The sequence below is a fragment of the Copadichromis virginalis genome, linkage group LG6 (assembly GCF_057382275.1).
Source record: "Copadichromis virginalis isolate Kocher_CV1m ecotype Utaka linkage group LG6, C_Virginalis_male_GT1.1, whole genome shotgun sequence".
Taxonomy (NCBI): Eukaryota; Metazoa; Chordata; class Actinopteri; order Cichliformes; family Cichlidae; genus Copadichromis; species Copadichromis virginalis.
Window position 1 is genome coordinate 24,476,964 of NC_140623.1, and position 17,876 is coordinate 24,494,839.

At 43.9% G+C, this 17,876-nt stretch overlaps 1 protein-coding gene and 1 non-coding gene across 4 annotated transcripts; one reads left to right on the plus strand and one right to left on the minus strand.

Moving 5' to 3' along the window:
• The first annotated feature begins 413 nt into the window (after positions 1-413).
• On the plus strand, positions 414-485 carry trnap-agg (transfer RNA proline (anticodon AGG)). Its single transcript has one exon. It is a non-coding gene; the product is annotated as a tRNA-Pro (tRNA).
• A 3,104-nt stretch (positions 486-3,589) lies between these two features.
• On the minus strand, positions 3,590-17,672 carry klf3 (Kruppel like factor 3 (basic)). Of its 3 annotated transcripts, XM_085459392.1 has the most exons (6): positions 17,368-17,672; positions 9,867-9,927; positions 8,940-9,432; positions 8,107-8,242; positions 5,918-6,084; positions 3,590-5,822 (listed from the first exon to the last, which is right to left on the minus strand). In XM_085459392.1, the coding sequence occupies exons 2-6, from the start codon at positions 9,906-9,908 to the stop codon at positions 5,641-5,643; spliced, it is 1,020 nt and encodes a 339-aa protein (XP_085315518.1). In that variant the 5' UTR covers positions 9,909-9,927; positions 17,368-17,672; the 3' UTR covers positions 3,590-5,640. The 3 variants fall into 3 exon arrangements, with proteins under 3 accessions (XP_085315518.1, XP_085315517.1, XP_085315520.1); XM_085459391.1 differs by lacking the exon at positions 17,368-17,672 and having other exon boundaries at positions 9,867-13,997; XM_085459394.1 differs by lacking the exon at positions 17,368-17,672 and having other exon boundaries at positions 9,862-9,925.
• Between the last annotated feature and the right edge of the window lie 204 nt (positions 17,673-17,876).

Sequence of the window (17,876 nt, forward strand, 5' to 3'; positions counted from 1 at the left end):
AGCTAAGCTAACACAACTTCACAGACGGGCAAAAAACTACAGCGCACACAAAAACAAACTGTACGTGTGTGTGTGTTTTTCCTCCAATAATTAGAAAACGGCACCACAGTTTCAATATAGCATTCTGTTTCAGAATGCGACCGCTGAATAAGTTAGGCCAGTCATAAAATAAACGACGCCAGTCAAAATAGCAGCGAAGTTGCATCTATGTAGGAGTGAATCATTTCAGTTCTTCTGGCTCTTTAGAGGAGCAACACCTCTATTCTGAAGCTCGGTGAAACGAGAGTCCGCACAACAGCTGCTGTTACACGCAAAACCCCACAAAAACAAATAAAACAAAACAGACTAAAATGAGTACAACTAGTGATGACGAGTACGATTTATATACATATTAATCTGCTTGCTTGCTCAGCGGCTCGTTGGTCTAGGGGTATGATTCTCGCTTAGGGTGCGAGAGGTCCCGGGTTCAAATCCCGGACGAGCCCTCGCTTTTTCTTACGTTTATATCATCTCTAATATGCACAACACAGAAAATCCAAAGTAAAGGGCTATTGCACGTAATGAGTATGCAGCTGTATTTTTTTTGTCCCTCAATGTTGCATTCTTATAGTAGTAACAGTATTGCTGCAAGGCAGTGTAACATTTTAACATTTCTAACTTTGAAATAAACTACTGGGGGTGTAATAAATCACAGGTTTGGTATTTAGTAAACAAAGAACAAATATGTTTTATTTGAATTCAACTACTCCACCTCTCTCACTAAGAAAATCTAGTGACATTAAAAGTCATGTTACAGTCTTTTAACACTCTTGTGTTCTCCTTATCCCAAAAATAATCATCACTAAGCTGATGATAACCATTATTTCACTGCTGTTCTGTCTGGTTATCATCAGTAGGGATCAAGCATTCATAAACTGGCACACCTCTTTTGATCCACACCTGACAACTGTAACAACTGTAAGTGCTGTCACTTCATTTTCTTTGTGGGAGTTCCCTGAACAGAGAGATTAAATTGCACTTGACTGTAAAAACGTCCTTTCATGCTTTCTTCAGGTGCAAGGGGTGAGTGCTAGACTAAACATGCTGTGCAGTCACACATAAAGAATCCAAAAAGCTTAGAGTGAAGTCTCTGAAAATGGATGTTTTTATTTAAAAAAATGAAATCTGCTCAAATCTCTAATGCTCCATAACTACTTCATGATCCATCCATCCATCCATCTTCATCCGCTTTGTCCGGGGCCGGGTCGCGGGGGCAGCAGCCTAAGCAAAGAGGCCCAGACCTCCCTCTCCCCAGCCACCTCCTCCAGCTTATCCGGGGGAATACCAAGGCGTTCCCAGGCCAGCCGAGAGATATAATCTCTCCAGGGTGTCCTGGGTCTGCGCCGGGTCCTCCTCCTCCTGGAACACCTCACCCAGGAGGCGCCCAGGAGGCATCCTTGTCAGATGCCCGAACCACCTCAGCTGGCTCCTTTCGATGTGGAGCAGCAGCTGCTCTACTCTGAGCCCCTCCCGGATGGCCGAACTTCTCACCCTATCTCTAAGGGAGAGGCCAGCCACCCTTCGGAGGAAGCTCATTTCTGCCGCTTGTATCCGCGATCTCGTTCTTTCGGTCACTACCCACAGCTCGTGGCCATAGGTGAGGGTAGGGACGTAGATCGACCGGTAAATTGAGAGCTTCGCTTTTACACTCAGCTCCCTCTTCACCACGACGGACCGGTGCAGCGTCCGCATTACTGCAGCTGCAGCCCCAATCCGTCTGTCGATCTCCGGCTCCCTTCTCCCATCACTCGCGAACAAGACCCCAATACTTCAACTCCTCCACTTGGGGCAGGAACTCATCCCCGACCCGGAGTGGGCACTCCACCCTTTTCCGGCTGAGAACCATGGCCTCAGATTTGGAGGTGCTGATCCTCATTCCCGCTGCTTCGCACTCGGCTGCGAACCGTTCCAGTGCGAGCTGGAGGCCCTCACCCGATGAAGCCAACAGAACCACATCATCTGCAAAAATCAGAGATGAGATTCTGAGGCCACCAAAGCGAAAGCCCTCCGCCACTTGGCTGCGCCTAGAAATCCTGTCCATAAAAATTATGAACACAACCGGAGACAAAGGGCAGCCCTGGCGGAGCCCATCACCCACCAGGAACGAGTCCGACTTATTGCCGGCAATACTTCATGATGCAAATGAGTAAAGATTTTACACCATAAGCTTTTTGTGTGGTTTGCGGCATTTTTGTAGGAACTACCTTCTGCAAACCACACATCACAGCAGATCTCAATACTATCTTGTAATTTCTTCCTTTTGCTCTTACGCTACCCTCATACACATATCACCCTCGACCCTCATTTCCACCCACTTTGTCTTGTCTTTACCTATACTGTCCAAGTATTTAAGCTCATCCACTTTCACCTTTCCATCTGTCTCCCTCTCATTCACACACATGCATTTTGCCTTACTTCTACTGACTTTTATGCCTTCACCATCATAGTCCGCATCTATCAACCTGTCCATCACCACTGCAAACAAGAAGCTCAGAACTGATCCCTGATGTAATCCCACCTTCAGCTTGAACCCATCTGTCAATGCACCTCACCACTGTCTCGCTAGCCTCATACATGTTCTCAGCCATGCTCATACTTCTCTGCTACTGCGGACTTCCTCATGTAGCACTACAATTCCTCTCTCAGTACTACTATCATATGCTTTCTCTAGATCGACAAACACACAGTCCAGCTCCTTCTGATCTTTCTGTGCTTCTCTATCATCACTCTCAAAGCAAAGCTAACATCCGTTGCGCTCTTTCGCACTATTAAGCTGCACTGCTGCTCACTGATCATCACCCCAGATCATACCTGTCTTTACTACACCACCTTATTCTTGAAAAATCAGTTCACTTCTCCATTCCCCAGGAATTCTCTCATACTCCAAGAATGTTTTAAACAATCTAGTTGAAGTCCCTCTCTCCTAGACATCTGCACCATTTATTCCTGCCTGTGGCTATCTCACTGTACAATCCCTCCATGTAAAACAAATGTACACACTGGGCAACAGCACCTTAATATCAACCATATTATATATTTATGTAATTTGTGTTATATGGTGGAATTTTTATAATTAGAGTCATTTGTATATTAGTTATATTTTATAACTTTGTAATATAATGTATAATTTTTAAGATTAAATATTTAGTTATTGTTCTTACCATCTTGGAGAAACTGTGACTGATTCCCTGAGGAAATTATGTAAAGTTTTCCGACTGATACCGCCACAGGTATGTCTTCTGGACCTCCTGCCTTTCCACTCTTCATCGCTGCCCACACTTCCCGATTTGTTATAATTTCTCCATTTATTCTCCTCCCTCAGATGTTCTTCATTCAGCAGCTCCTCAAAGTACTGGTTTCCCAGCACACTCTTCACTTACCCTTAATCAGTCTACATCCTTTCCAGCTCAAAATCTCTGCCTAGCCAATTAATAAAAGTCCTTTTCTCCTTCTGTAGTATCCACAGACATGCACACACACTTTTCTCTTCTAAAATAAGCTAATTCACTAGCAAACAGGTGAACAAAAAACAGAATCACAAACAACGATACATGCTTCAAATATTGCAATAACTTTATTAAGTGGTATGAATATTTTGTTTAAAAATGCTAAATTGCAGAAAGACCATACGTTCACAGTTTGATGAGTTCCCTTTGAATTGCCAACGGTAAGATTTAATTAGAAAAAAAAAAGACAGGGTTTATCATAAACACTAGAAATATGTAATAGAGTATCAAAATCATGCTTAATAAAAACCATTAATTGCCCGTTCAGTCTAATAATGAATTATAAAATATAGATATTAATATGACAATTGTATTTGCAAAGATACAAAAAGGAAAAAAAAACCAAACAAAAAAAAAAAGAAAAAAAAAGCACAAACTGCAAAAGGCATCGAGGAGCAAATGCAGATCAGTTGAGCTGCTACATTCGGGGTGTGTGAACGTGTACATGCGAATAAATGGCGGGGTTACACCTTCTTGTATACATGACTAGAAAATGACAAAAAAAAACAAAAAACAAGACAACTGCTGAACTGGACACCTTCCAATTAAACCCAAAAGCAAATGTGTGATAGAAAAAAAGAAAAAGAAAAAACACACAACAGAAAAAAACCAACCTGATGTGATTTAAAATGTCTGGCTTTGGGAATGTTAAATAATGTACTCATACATACTATTTATACATATATATATATTTATAAAATATATATAAAGTGCACATTGGAGATGTACAAAGGCGCCATTTAAAAAAGATAAAGAGAGAAAGTGTATTGCTCTCCACCTGTGGAAAATTGTGCTCTAAAAACCTTTATGGCACTTTTAAAAGGAAAGAAAAAAAAAAAGGTTTGGCAGCAGAATATCTGCTACAACAATAATCCCTGATTTGACTTTTAGGGGAATGATAAAGTATTAATTGTGTACAAGTTAATTTTCTTTTAAAACAAATGCATGTGTAGAGTGGGCTGGAATATAACTCAACTGCTCCTGAATATAAAAATTAAAAAAAAAAATAAAAAAATTTATTTTGTAATTTCCCTGCCTTGCATTTTGCATTTTCTCCCCACCCCGTATCAAAGTGTGACACAATAATAAAAGCTACCTCGGTGTCACGTCACAAACCGAAACACAGTTCATAGATACAAACTCAACATAAGAAATCGGTAAAGACACAATTTCATTGCTTCTACCCTTAAACTGACCGGGTGGTGCCTTTTTCCTCACCGACACATTAATGCCCCTGTGCAGCAACTTTCACATTTCTGAATGAAAACATAAAAACACTTCACTGACTGAAACTGCCCACTAGACTGTTAAAACCCACGAGTACACGAAACCAAGGCTGAGTTGCTTTTAATAAGAGAGTGTATGTACAAGAGAAAGCGAGCGTTAGCAACCTGTCATCACTTCATGATCTGAGCTTGCAGAGGCAGATGAGGTGTGTGGTGTGTTTGTTTGTTTTTTAATTATAGCAGATCCCGAAGGAGGAAGTTGGCACGAGTGTTTTAAAAAGAAAAAGAAAAGCTGAAGTATCTATGACACAATGCACAGTAGGCGTGATAGGATACATTCTGGAACGTTTCACATTGTATTGGCGTAGCGAGCAAAAAAAAAATGTATTTGTAAGTGTGTGTCCAAGTCCCAAACATTTACTTGAATGCATGTGAAACAAAAAGCTTTAAAGCTGGAGATCATGTTGCGCTGAGAAGCTTGTGAGCATGCCATGTGGCTTGCACAGACTGAACTGCTGTTTTGGTTGTGTAGCCACAAGAGGGCGCTGCTCTCAGGCCAGCTGAGGAGCTGCAAGCAAAAAGAAAAAAAAAAGTGTCTGGCCCTTCCACAGCTGATCAGAGGTTTGGTTCAGCTACCATATTTCTATAAAAATGAGCTGGTCTTAAATGTGTGAGCTGGCAACCAGCTTTTTTTTCCCTCTCTTTGGCTTAATGAGGTGAAAGGGTTTAAACATTAACCCTGAGGAAACATTTCCTCACTCCCTGTCGCAGTCCAGGTAAGGCCAGCCATTTCATTTTAAAGTCAAAAGTGGTGTAGTCCAACACTGAACCCAGCACAGAGTTGCATTCAAGTTGCACGGCAGAGGGTTTCACACTAGGAGGTGTCGTTTCTTGTGTAAAGCCAGGTGGTCAGAGCGGGAGAAGCTGCGGTCACAGTCGGGACAGTGGAACGGTTTGACTCCCGTGTGCTTGCGGTAGTGTCTCGTCAGCTCGTCTGAACGGGCGAACTTCCACGTGCAGCCTTCCCAGCTGCACCTGTAGGGTTTCTCCCCTGCAAAGAGAGGAAATTACACGAGGTTTGTTAGAAGATGTCAAAAAGTTTGAGGCTTCTGGAAAAGCACGGCTGGTATATGAATGAAGGCTCACCTGTGTGTGTCCTGCGGTGTGCTTTGAGGTGGGAGCTCTTGGTGTACACTTTGTCGCAGCCGCTGAAGTCACAGCGGTGAATCCTCCGTTTTTTCAGTGTGTCAGGTGAATCAGCAGGGAAAGGGTGCCTTGTGCCTGAGTGGACTATTACTGATGGGTTGTTACCCCTAAAAGAAACACACAAAGGGTAGAAAAAGATTTTAAACGCTGGTGCTTTGTCCATCTTTGTCTAATGTTGCCAGCAGAGGGAGCAAAAGTCCTCTCTTATGACACTGAAACCCACAGTTTAACTTGGCTTCAATGCAATAACAACTTCTGCCAGGCAGGAAGCTGAAAAACCCGCCTTTTCCAGTCAGCCACACCTTTGCCTTGCCCTGTCAACCTCTGTCAATCAATGTTTATAAATTTATCCTTGACCAACTCCAGGAGACTGAAAACTGTCAAACAGCAGGTGAATCTGCAACACTGTTCCCAGTCAGAGCACATCAAGTCCTGTTTCTTTGTGTGTGCAAACAAACGCACAAAATGTACCAGTTTTACAGTTACAAGAGAGGAGTTGTCTTTCATCACTGTGTGTGTGTGTGTGTGTGTGTGTGTGTGTGTGTGTGTGTGTGTGTGTGTGTGCGCGCGTCAGTCAGTTGAGAGCAGGTGTTGAGTGCTGAAACATGATTCCACACATATCAATTCTGCATAAAGGAATGTGCAGAAAATCCCCTAACACACACACACACACACACACACACACACACACACACAGCGTATAGTAACTGTACGTACATATTGTTTATGAGGATGTGTGTGTGCTTTATTGACAAGATGTGATGACACACAAAGACGCACCCTCTTTTTTTCCCTTTAGGGTCCAATTATTTCATGTTTGGCACGATGACAAGAGCAGCCTGTAAAGGGAACCGCCCTAACAGCCAAAGTAAAAAAAACGAGGTGTACTTCACAGCACACACACAAACACTGACATACACTAGCTGCCAGCAAGGGCTGACTATTACATGTGCATCCAACTTGCAATTATTTCTTCTGAGGAAAAACTTATTTTGCAGAGGGGAGGGGACCGGAAGAGGAAGGTAAGAAAGTGCAGGGGAGATGTTGGACAATGAACACAAAGCTTAATAAATCAATCATAATAACAGTAATAATAATAATAATAATAATAATAATAATAATAATAATAATAATGAGGGAGAATGAGGGGAGGAGGAAGCAGAAGAGGAAGAAATAACCCAAACAAAAACAGTAGGAAGAGGAATGAAGGTGGTAACAGGACCCAGATGGCTGGCATGAACTTGTGACGTCTTAGATAAGGAAAGAAAGAAAAGAGCTTCTAATGTGAGGCGTGGCTATTGGGCCTGATGGAAAATAAAAGGATAAATATTCTTCTGTACTTCCCCAGTGGCCGAAACTCTGTTAGTGAGACAAAAGAATAGAACAGACAATAACAAATAGCCAGTGCTCTTCACAGAAGCAAGAATCTAAAGACAAAATAAATAAATAAATTAAATTATGGCTCCACAAACATGAAGGAAATAGAACTGTGTCCAGACTCAGGCTGGAGACAGATCATTTTCTAATGTGTTATCAAGGTGATGATAAAATACATTTGGAAACCACGTTTGTTTTATGACTTGGAAATGGAGCCAAATTTTAACAGTTATGTTCCATCAGAGTGAGATAAGCTCTAAATCTTCGGATATAACCAGTAAGTTCACGCAGTTCGGTCAGTGTTTTTCTTTTTTTCCCCCCCTAATCACACAAGGCTCTTACTGGCTGCCCGCTAATAAGAACCGCACCGCCCTGATCCTGGGACTGCCCCAGAAACTGACATGGCTCAAACTACAGTGACATGCAAAGAACAGTCATATCTTATGACAGGACTCTCTAATAACAAGACTGTAGGTTGTATTCCGTTGCATATGTAATGATCTCGACAACATGCTTTTGTTTTAAACACGCAGAACAAAAGTTCAGATTAGGGAGCAGAGAATAAGACCTTCGGCAGCAGGGAGTGAGTCAAAAACGCTAGTGAAACAGGGGTGTGGAGTCAGGGGACGTGAAGTGTGTGGCCACCACCACCAGCGTGTGGGTTTTTACATGGAAAACAGAAGGAGCTGTGACAACTCGCTGACCACTGAGTCCACACAAAACTCGCTACAGAGTGTCGTCGTGTTACTTACTCGTACTCGTGTGGCATCGCTCTGACTGATGACTTCTCGTGACTGCTGGGGTCATGAGCGGGTTCAGTCTCGATTTTGATTGGCTTGTGCAGGTCGTGGGTATCACTTCGCGGCTCCAGAGGCTTCGTTGGGTGAACTGGGTAGGGATGAAACAATGTGTGAGCTGACAGTATGATCAGGTCTAAATCACATTCATAATTAATATGTTAACATAAATAAATAAATCAGGCATCTAAGGTCCCCAGAGGATAAATCCTATCAGTGTGGCTTTTTACTTAAAGTTTCTTCTAGCACCATCACGAGGTCAAGTTTAGACTGAAACCTTTCTTCTCAGCCTTTTGGACCAGTCAGGTTTAAACACTTCCACTATATTTTTTGTGTTTTTGCTACTTAAGAAGTCCTTCTAGAAAAGGCCACGGCAAACAAACTGGTAGCCGTATGTTGTGTGTCTGTCTCTGTGACAGATCAAAGACTTCTGCGGATCACAGTGGGAAATAGCTGATTTACCCCCCCCCTTCCAAAAAAAAGAAAAGGAAAAAAAAAGTGCTATTCTAAGAACAGAGGGAATGAAAAACATTTCCTCATTATCACTGATAATTTTTCCATTCTCTCTGCAAAAATCGTTTACTGATAATTTATCAGTAAACGATTTTTGCAAATTTAACAAGAAAATGCCACAAAAGTGATGTGATTTAAATGCAGTAACAACATGAAATGGATACATTTCACGATGACTCCTGCACTGATGTGTTTTTAATGTGATTCTCTAATGACTTCTTGTTTTGTTTTTAGCTTCATGTACAGTTGCAACACAAACACTGAACTGCTCTCACCTATCTTGGGCTCCCAGATCCTGAAATGGTCATCGTCGCTGCTGGCAGGTGAGTTCATCATTATTGGCTGGTTCAGCAAATGTGGTGGGTAATAGGGGAGAATGGGCAGAGGCAGTACGATCTGAGAAACCATGATCTGTGACTTTGGGATGACCCCGGGGCCCCCCGGAGACACAATGGTGGGACATGGAAGGGAGGAAGTGGGCGGCGGGAGAGCGTGGGAGGGCGAGGAGCGCAACTGAGTGTGTGGGGGCGAGTTGCGGGAAGAGGTGCGGCTCGCCGAGCTGTAAGGCGAGGCAGGGGAGCTGCGAGGGGACGCCGGGGTCGACGCAGAGGAGCAGGGAGGGGACTTGGAAGATGAGTGCTTGTTGACAGACAGGTCCACGGGCTCCATCTGGGTGTGTGTCAGCCCGGTCGGGGTGTGAGAGTGGGACAGGGGGTGCATTCTGTAGAAGTGCGGCGGATGGGGGAAGATCACTCCAGGATAGAACGACTGTGAAAGAGAGGATGTAGAGAGAAGAGGAAGCAGTAAAAGGGGGACAAAAGAGCAGAGGGTTAAAAATTTCCATTCTGCTTTGAATGGCAGGGAAAACATGTTTTTGCCACACAAACAATTACAGCCAGCCAAAAAATTTAAACGCTGCTCTGTTTGGGAGCAGATAACTGTTTTGTCTCAGAATACAGTGTGTGTGCTCATTAGCCCACTGCCTGGCAGTGTGCGTAGCTATTGTTTGCAAATGTCCACTGTACAGGAAGAGCTGGAATGTGGGAACCAGTCTGTCTAGACACGTATAGGTGCGTGTGTAGTGTGTGTGTAGGGGTTGCTGTTTGGTATCAAAAACATGATCAGGCATGATAATGCGCGTACACGCACACGCACGCGCGCGCACACACGCACACACACACACACACACACACACACCTTACCGGCTGAATGTCTGTCTTCGGAGGGTAATCATACATCAGCATGGCTGCACACGCCAGACTCCTGCAGAATACACACATAGCACCAAAAATCAATATACAGGGAAGACATTTACACTAAGCTCACACTCTTGATAATAATTTACTTTATGCACCAATGCAACATTGTAGAAACACTTAAAACTTATTCAAACATTTGTCACCTCTCTACTTAACGTACTGAAAGCAAAAGGACACATCCTTCAGATAATGCACCTCTATCACACTCCCCTGTGTGAGTATAAGTGACCCCCCAAAAAAAGAAAAACACAAAAACAAAACAAAAACGGTAGAGAACCTAAATCTGAGGTCATAATTAATGGTCGGAATAAAGTAGAAGAATAATTCTGTCAAATTTTTCTTTTAGTTTAAAATTTTAAATATAGCCATGTGCAAACAGTCTCAACATGAATGCTAACGAGCAACTGCAGCTGCAGACTTTGCTTTGTCTGCTGCCTGACTGACAAAACTCCAACCACTGCAGCTTGTCCTCCTCTACAGGAGGGTGGACCATGCTGCACCACGGGCTTAAAGTCCATCTGCCAGGCACTTGGCCAGCAAGCCCAAGTCTGGCATCAAGGTGGAGTGTTTTCTGACTTTCGCACTTTGTCATGCCCCTCACCCAGGACCAATTTGCCTTGGGAGACCCTACCAGGGGCATGCTGCTTGGGGCAGAGCGGCTCTGACCACAAGATTCGTCTTGTGGTCAGAGCGCCTGAAAACGGATAAGCAGATACCCTTAGTTACATATAGCCCCAACGTCCACCTTGTTCATGTATCTTCTTCTTATGGCAAGACACTGCCACACCAAAACACACATTTTGTGACGTAATGAAAAATAAATCACATTAAGTAGAGGGAATGATGTGACAGGGTCTGTATTTAAGTAAAGGAGACCGCGAGGGCACGATCAACGTTGGTTCAGCCCCAGACATATTTTTTTCTGTCAAACTTGACACATCATCTCCTCTTTTTTCACCACTCAGTCATGGTTTCAAACAGGTACTCTGCGTTTGACAGATAGCGCTGCCGATGTCAATCAAAAACACTCGACATTCAGACTTGTGAATTAAAGGGACTGGGGTTTTTTTTAACGAGAATGCAACCGGTTGCAGGTGTGATGCAGCTAGAAACTGCCCTGTATCTGAGAAATGGGACACACACAAACACACACACACACGAGTATTTTGGATCAAAAGCGTGTGAGGTTTCAAAGGTGTTTCCAGTTACCTTGGCTTTGAATGGCCAGGTGCAGCTGGGATGACTCTGCTTGTGCTACATGAGGGTGTTTATTAGCTTCTTTGTGTGCTTGTGTGTGTGTGCGCGCGTCTGCTGGTGCATTAAGGCAACATGAACTGTCAAAGAATGTACCCTGAGGCAGTCTCCGTGTGTGTGACCTGATTAAAGTCCACAGTCTGAAGACAAGTTAGCCTTTAATTATTAACAAATGGGCAAGAACAAGTCATTACACCCTAGTGCACACATATAGGAATGCACACACACACACACACACACACACACACACACACACACACACACACACACCCACCCCAGATGGGGAGCAGACCAATGGTGAAGCAGGATGCTCACTAGCTGGCTCAGGAAGGGTGTGAACATGACGACTGAAGCCTCACCCTTTGCCCGGCTCCAAAGAAACAAAGAGCCTACCGTCAGGTGGGAACTGGGTGTGTTTTGAGGGCGTGTTTTCTAATCCGGGTTTGTACTGTACTGTAGTTCAACTTGAGGTCAAGCAGTTGTTCTATTGTCATTGTAAATCACACATTAAGGTGACAATGAGACCAAGTATGAAACACAAACAGATTCTGAATTCGGAAAAAAGGAAGAAAAACAAAATCACTGACAAAAACCCCCAAAAGAAGAACAGATTAAGGAAAAGAAAGCAGCAAATACCTGCTGTGTATAAAAGAAGCAGAAGGTCTGCCAGAAACAAACACACACAATAAACAAAATCCCATCTGGGAACAAGGTGTCACTGATGAAAAACATTAGAAACCGCGACCAGAAAATGTTCTGGTCCCAAACGTCACAAACATGCACGACAATGTCCCAAAGTCCAAGATGACATTTTAAAATAGTTATTGTCTCATGCCACGTCCACATCACCACAATATTAAGCAAACCTTATTTTCCTTGTTTTTATTTTTCCTTTATACTTACTGTAGATTTGTAATTCTATACCAGTTAAGTTGTCAGTTATATCCTGTTATATACAAACTACATAGATGTACTTAGTGGAAGAAGCTCCTTTCAGCTGCTTGTTAAGCAGTTGCCACAGCAGATGGATCTGCATGTTTGATTTGGCACAGGTTTTACACCGGATGCCGTTCCTGACGTAACCCTCCTATTTATCCGAGCTCTGGACTGACACTCGCGTGCGTGAGGCTGAGTTCGTGTCTCCTCCGGATCTTGAGCAGACGATCACAGAGCCAGGTTTCAGTGAGTAGCGTCACTATCAGTACCTCACCAAATGTGTAAGGTCACCAAAGTCTAATCGGTTCATCCCTGAGTACAAGTCTATGTTTGTGCCAAATGTGACAAAATCTCCTTCAGGTGTTCTTCGGATATCATCGGGGGCCACGGTACCCTCAATCTTTGCCAATTTTAATCAGTAAATCCTTGAATCCAAGTGAACATTTGAGCCAAATTTGGAGAAATTCCCTCAAGGCGCTCAAGAGATATTTAATTTATGAGAATGGATCGGAAAACTGGAAAATGTTATGCTGTCACTAGTGCAAGGCAGGCATGAGTAACTCAGAGGCTCCTTTAGGCTCTGTCATACAGGAAGTGTTAATTATCTTCTGACTTCAGGGCTGGGCAGGTGTGGGCTGTGTACGCCTGTAAGTGAGAACATGTATATTCACAAACAAAGTGTTCAAAGCCTCACTTATCTGGCTTCATCTCTCACTGAACAACATATGCATCGCTCAGTGCATGTTAAATTCTTTGAAAGAATGCGTGCAGTGACAGGAACATGCTGCTCTCAGAGTTCACCTGTCATACATAGTCTTGCATTTCCCCTTTTATTAACACTTTTGCACGACAGACGCGAAAACGAGTTCTTGGCAGCTGGTTAGTTGGCCACAGGTACGAGTAAATGCAGGGGAGAATTTGGCCGATGGCGTCAGAGCCCGGTGTCGTGCAGCAGGGACGGCAAATAATTCACGTTATTTGCTTTAATCCAAAGACAGGCGTGTGCCTAGTGGTTGGGTTTTACCACACAGGAAAATGAACAGAAAGGAGTCATCAGATAACGTGTGACAGCAGGATGGCAAGCAAAGGAGGGAGAAACTTTCCCTCTGGGTGTCTCATGAAAGAATAAGCACAATGAGTTGCACAAATGTAACAATCACAGGAAAGAAATTTCACTCAGCCGTGCAGCATCTTCCTCAGTGGCCACAAGGCCTCAGCAGATTAGAGATAAACTGCAGCTGGAGCAGCATTTCTGATAACTGAATTAACCGTTTAAGAAGTTCCCACAGGAATCCCCCCCAAAAAAACCAAAAACAAAACAAAACAAAACCAAAAACATATTCCATGAAAATGTGAAGAGTTCTTTCTTATAAGACATTAACCTGAATATCTTTGGTTTAATTAATTTGGATATTTTCCTATTACTTGTTTCTACGCAGCATCAGGCTGATTGCATTTGTCATAGCTCTCACTAGACTGTGCTCTTATTTTCTATGAAATTGAACTGACATACTCGAGGACAGGAATTAGTCAGCACTCTTTTCCTTTATTGCCTTTCCAGGTAAAAACAGACAAACAAACCAAACTCCTGCATCATCACGATAAATAAGTCGCCCTACTTGGGCTAGGTTTTTTTTCTGCTACTGGGTTTGAGTTTGTGCATGTCCGCAAATATTGTCCTTCTAGGTCAGTGGAACTACTGTGTATTCAGCCCCAACCCACTCTGCAACCACCTTCTACACCCCTCTATTGTGTCTCCACCCCTGGACTCTTCTCCACTCGCTCCCCAGCAATCGCTCATGTCTTTACTACTGTATTTATCTGAACCGCACACCACCCCACACTCTTATTCTCTCCCCCTCTGTGAATGTTATAAAAAAACATGACTGAAGGGGAAAATATTGTGGCTTGGACTCCCTGCCCCCGCCCCCCCCACACACACGTTTCTGCTAGCTCAACAGAATACACACACTAAATCACTAAAAGGACTAAATTATTACAGACACGCACACATACTGGAACACACGCAGACAAAAGCTGGCCGGCACACACAAAGTCTCTCTCTAATGGCAACAGGCTGGAGATGATGAGATCACCAGAGAGACCAAAAACCTCCAGACAACATCTTTGTCCAAGAACATGCCACAATACACTCACACACACATTTTCAGCCTAGCGTCTTCTAGCCTCTTTACCCCCTCTTCACTTAAGTCATTCTCACCTTGTGACAGTCCTGTAATGCTTCATGTCGTGATATCAGTCGACTCAAGGAGAACCTCACATACAAACTCACTACCTATTCACACTCTTCAGGAAAGGCGCCCATTAGTCTTAATTTAACATCCTAATTGCATGACTCATCCAGGTACTCATCCAATATTATGCCAACATTTAACTTTTCCCTTTCCTGACCTCTCCCTAAAGTACTCTCACTTCTTCTGTTGCCCCTCACTCATTCCAATTTATTCCCCCTTTCAAGCTCTCACTCCCAAGTGTAGCCCCTTGCTCCCTGCTTTCAACCCTTACCTCACTTCCTGCTCATGACTCCCCTAATAACCCAGCACATGCTCCAATTTTGACTCCTCTCGCTTTAAGGCCCTTGCTTACCCCCAACCTCCCCCCCCATTCCTCTTATTTTGGCTTCCCATTCCCTCATCCGAGCCACGCAGCCCACTTCTCGTATTTTTATGCCCCCAAAGACAGACAGACAGACACACACACACACACACACACACACACGTAGTCCCCCTGAGCTCCTCTCAACTACACTATGAGGCTGCAGGCAGGGGGGGGGGGGGGGGGGGCAGAGGGGGCCATCAGCAGGGGAGAGGAAACAGGATCCATCATCTCAGAAACACACATTTAAAGACACACCAGACTCATCTGGTCGCGAGGCTCAAACACTGACAGAGACACACACGCGCACCTCAAGTCGAACTTGACGGGGTGCGCGAGAGAGTGCGCAGCGTTTTGAGGCTTTCCAGACAACTGAGGACAGAGGGAAGGAGAGAACAAGAGAAGAGGGAGAGAAGCGGAAGCCCTTAGAGTTTAGTCTGACTGTTATTATTTCCACACTGCGTGATGGGTCGGGGGGTGTACAGAGGAGAAGGAGGTGGAGGAGGAGGAAGAGGAGAGCGAAGCCAAAAGGGGGGTGCTGCTGCAGGGGGCCTGCGGTTTCCTGTTTGACTCCACACGCACATATTACACCTCCCTAGTCTGAGAGAAGAGAGGTGGGGTGGGGGTCTGGAAGGAGAGAAAGGGCAAAGAAAACAGCCGCTCTGACCAAACTATGTCAAAATGGAAGTGGAAAGAACAGGACAGAGAGAGAAATGGGGAAGAAAATGAAGTGGGTTTCAACCAAAATATGACAAAACTTCAATGAACCTCAAACATGGGGGGGTGGGGGGCAGTAAAGAAGGAGCTACACAGTCACAGTGGCTCAATCCAGTGGTTTGAACACACAAGTGTTCGGTGTGTGTTTAAGCATCCGTGTCCTGTCACTCTGCAAACTTGTGCAACTAGTCACAGCTTTTCACGTTTATGGCCGCCTGTGGAGCAGCGTGTCCTTATTTCCTCAACTTCTCATGGAGAATCACCAACTACTCAACATCCACCCGTTTAATGTTTAGCCCTAATGTTCCCTAGCACATGCCCTTTGAGCAGAGTGTGCGCGCGTGCATATGTGCGTGCGTGTGTACACACAGTCTTGCGCATTTTGTTCCACCAGATAACATCAGCATGTTGATTCAGGAAAAAAGGCGTAGGGATGGGTGGAGTATTTGGGGCGTGTGTGCGTGTTTGTGCTGCACTAATGCCAGACAAATAAACAGGTAATACACAAACGGAACAGCGACTCATCCGTGTTTTTCTGCTCAACAGTGAAACAAAAGTACAAACTTCAGGCAACAGGGAGGGGAGAGATGTCGCCCTCATTCCACCCATCCACCCCCCACATCTCTCTCCCTCTCTCCTCCCGTCTTTCTCTCTCTCTCTCCAGGCTCTAAACAGGATAAGGGCTTCATATGCCAAGTGGAATGCGTGACGCAAGCCTCAGCCTTGAAACAAAGCACAGGAAACGGGGAGAGACAGAGAAACACAGAGGGAGAGTACAGGGAGAGATGTGTATTGTAAAGAATGCAGTGACACAACAGGACTGAAACAACATCTCAGGTGTGACAGTTTGGGAAAAAACAAACAAGCAGATGCCCTCTCCTTCACCCTCACCCACACACACCTGTCACATATTTTCCCATCTGTAACTGAACTCAGCACAGGCACACAGCAAAATCTGAGGCTCGTCTTTCAAATCACTGCTCTATTCTGCATCAACGTCAGCCTCTACAGTTTCACAATCTGACCTATGAATAAATGAGTCATGTGCGCAATAAACGACAATAAATATGATAGTCCTTATGATTCATTTCACTTGATGAGCCCAGCAAACACCCATTTCTCAAAATGTTGCCGTTTTCCTTATATGGAAATATTTCTTCCCCCCAACTCACATATTTTAAAAAAAAAAAAAAAAAAAAAAAAGTGAATCCATTTTTAAATAATCTAAAATGTACTTCTCAAAACTTACTAAAATGTAACAGAATAAAAAAAAAGGTAGTAATTAGTAGATAAAAAGGATCCCCAAGTAATAACTTTACTATAATCTACATTTATACAACAAAGAAATAACGCATTGTGTTATTTGATGACGGGGGGGGGGGAGACACATACACAAATAAACCCACATTTATGTTAATTAACAACAGCCTTAGTTTTTAAAAGGCTCTGAAAGCCCAAAATAGCATCGTCTCCCCGTGACTTGTAACAGCCTAAAGTCGGGTTACATAAGTTACAGCCAGTGTTGAGCTCATTAATCATTAATCAATAAATTAAGAAGAACAACGTTCACCACTGTCAGTGTTATAGGAAGATAAATTAAGCAAACATGCTGATTTGAAGGCACGGAACAGAAAACAGCTGTGAGTAATTAACTAATTAATTAATCAAACCTCAAATTACGCACGAGCCGTCTGTTCTCATTAAAACCCCGACCCGCAAATTTAATTTATGGACTACTTCTCCCTGCTGTAATCTATTAGGAATAATAGTCTACATCAATCCCACTACCACATCCAGCTTTTATTAAAAGACCACGTTGCAATTACTGACTTCCGATAGGAAAATTAGACCGTGCCGGGGTCAGCCTGTGAGGCAGCCCGGCGGACACAATGCTGTCAAGAAGTCACCGAGTCAGACTTACCTCTCAGATGGGGTATACGGTCTTTTCCTGCAAGGAGAGACGGTAGTTTCGCGGCTGCCTTGCTGAAAGGCACAGGTTCCCTTCCCAGGGAGAAACTCAATTAGACTCTCCGCTGAAAAGGTGACGCAGGCGACGCTCGGTCCTCCGCTGTGTCACTGACATCAAGGAAAAAAACAACAACAAGACGATTCTGTGATCGATGGCTCCGTAAAACTTCCCCAAGTTACGAAACTCCTCTGTGTATGTGTGTCTCACTGTGGCAGAGCATTTGTGTGAGTCCGCTTTTGTCGTTCACAAACCGCTGCTGTCACATGACCCGCCGTCTGTTCTCCGTGGGGTCTGGCCGCTGGGCGGGACCGGGGCGGGGTGGTCCAGATTATGTATCTATGTGTGTTTCTCTCTCTCTGTGTGTAACGCAAACAAACAACAATGTGATATGATTATGACGCTCCTACTACAACCTGAATGTATCTGGATAATTTTATATAAGACTGAATAGCGTATTTTTC

What these genes read in the sequence shown, in the direction of transcription:
- klf3 (XM_085459391.1), bottom strand. Translation starts at nt 9,944, where the DNA reads ATGTGTGTATTCTGCAGGAGTCTGGCGTGTGCAGCCATGCTGATGTAT. An exon ending in GATCTGGGAGCCCAAGATAG is followed by an intron (nt 8,243 to 8,939) that starts GTGAGAGCAGTT and finishes ATCCCTACCCAG; the next exon opens with TTCACCCAACGAAGCCTCTG. An exon ending in GCGATGCCACACGAGTACGA is followed by an intron (nt 6,085 to 8,106) that starts GTAAGTAACACG and finishes TGTTTCTTTTAG; the next exon opens with GGGTAACAACCCATCAGTAA.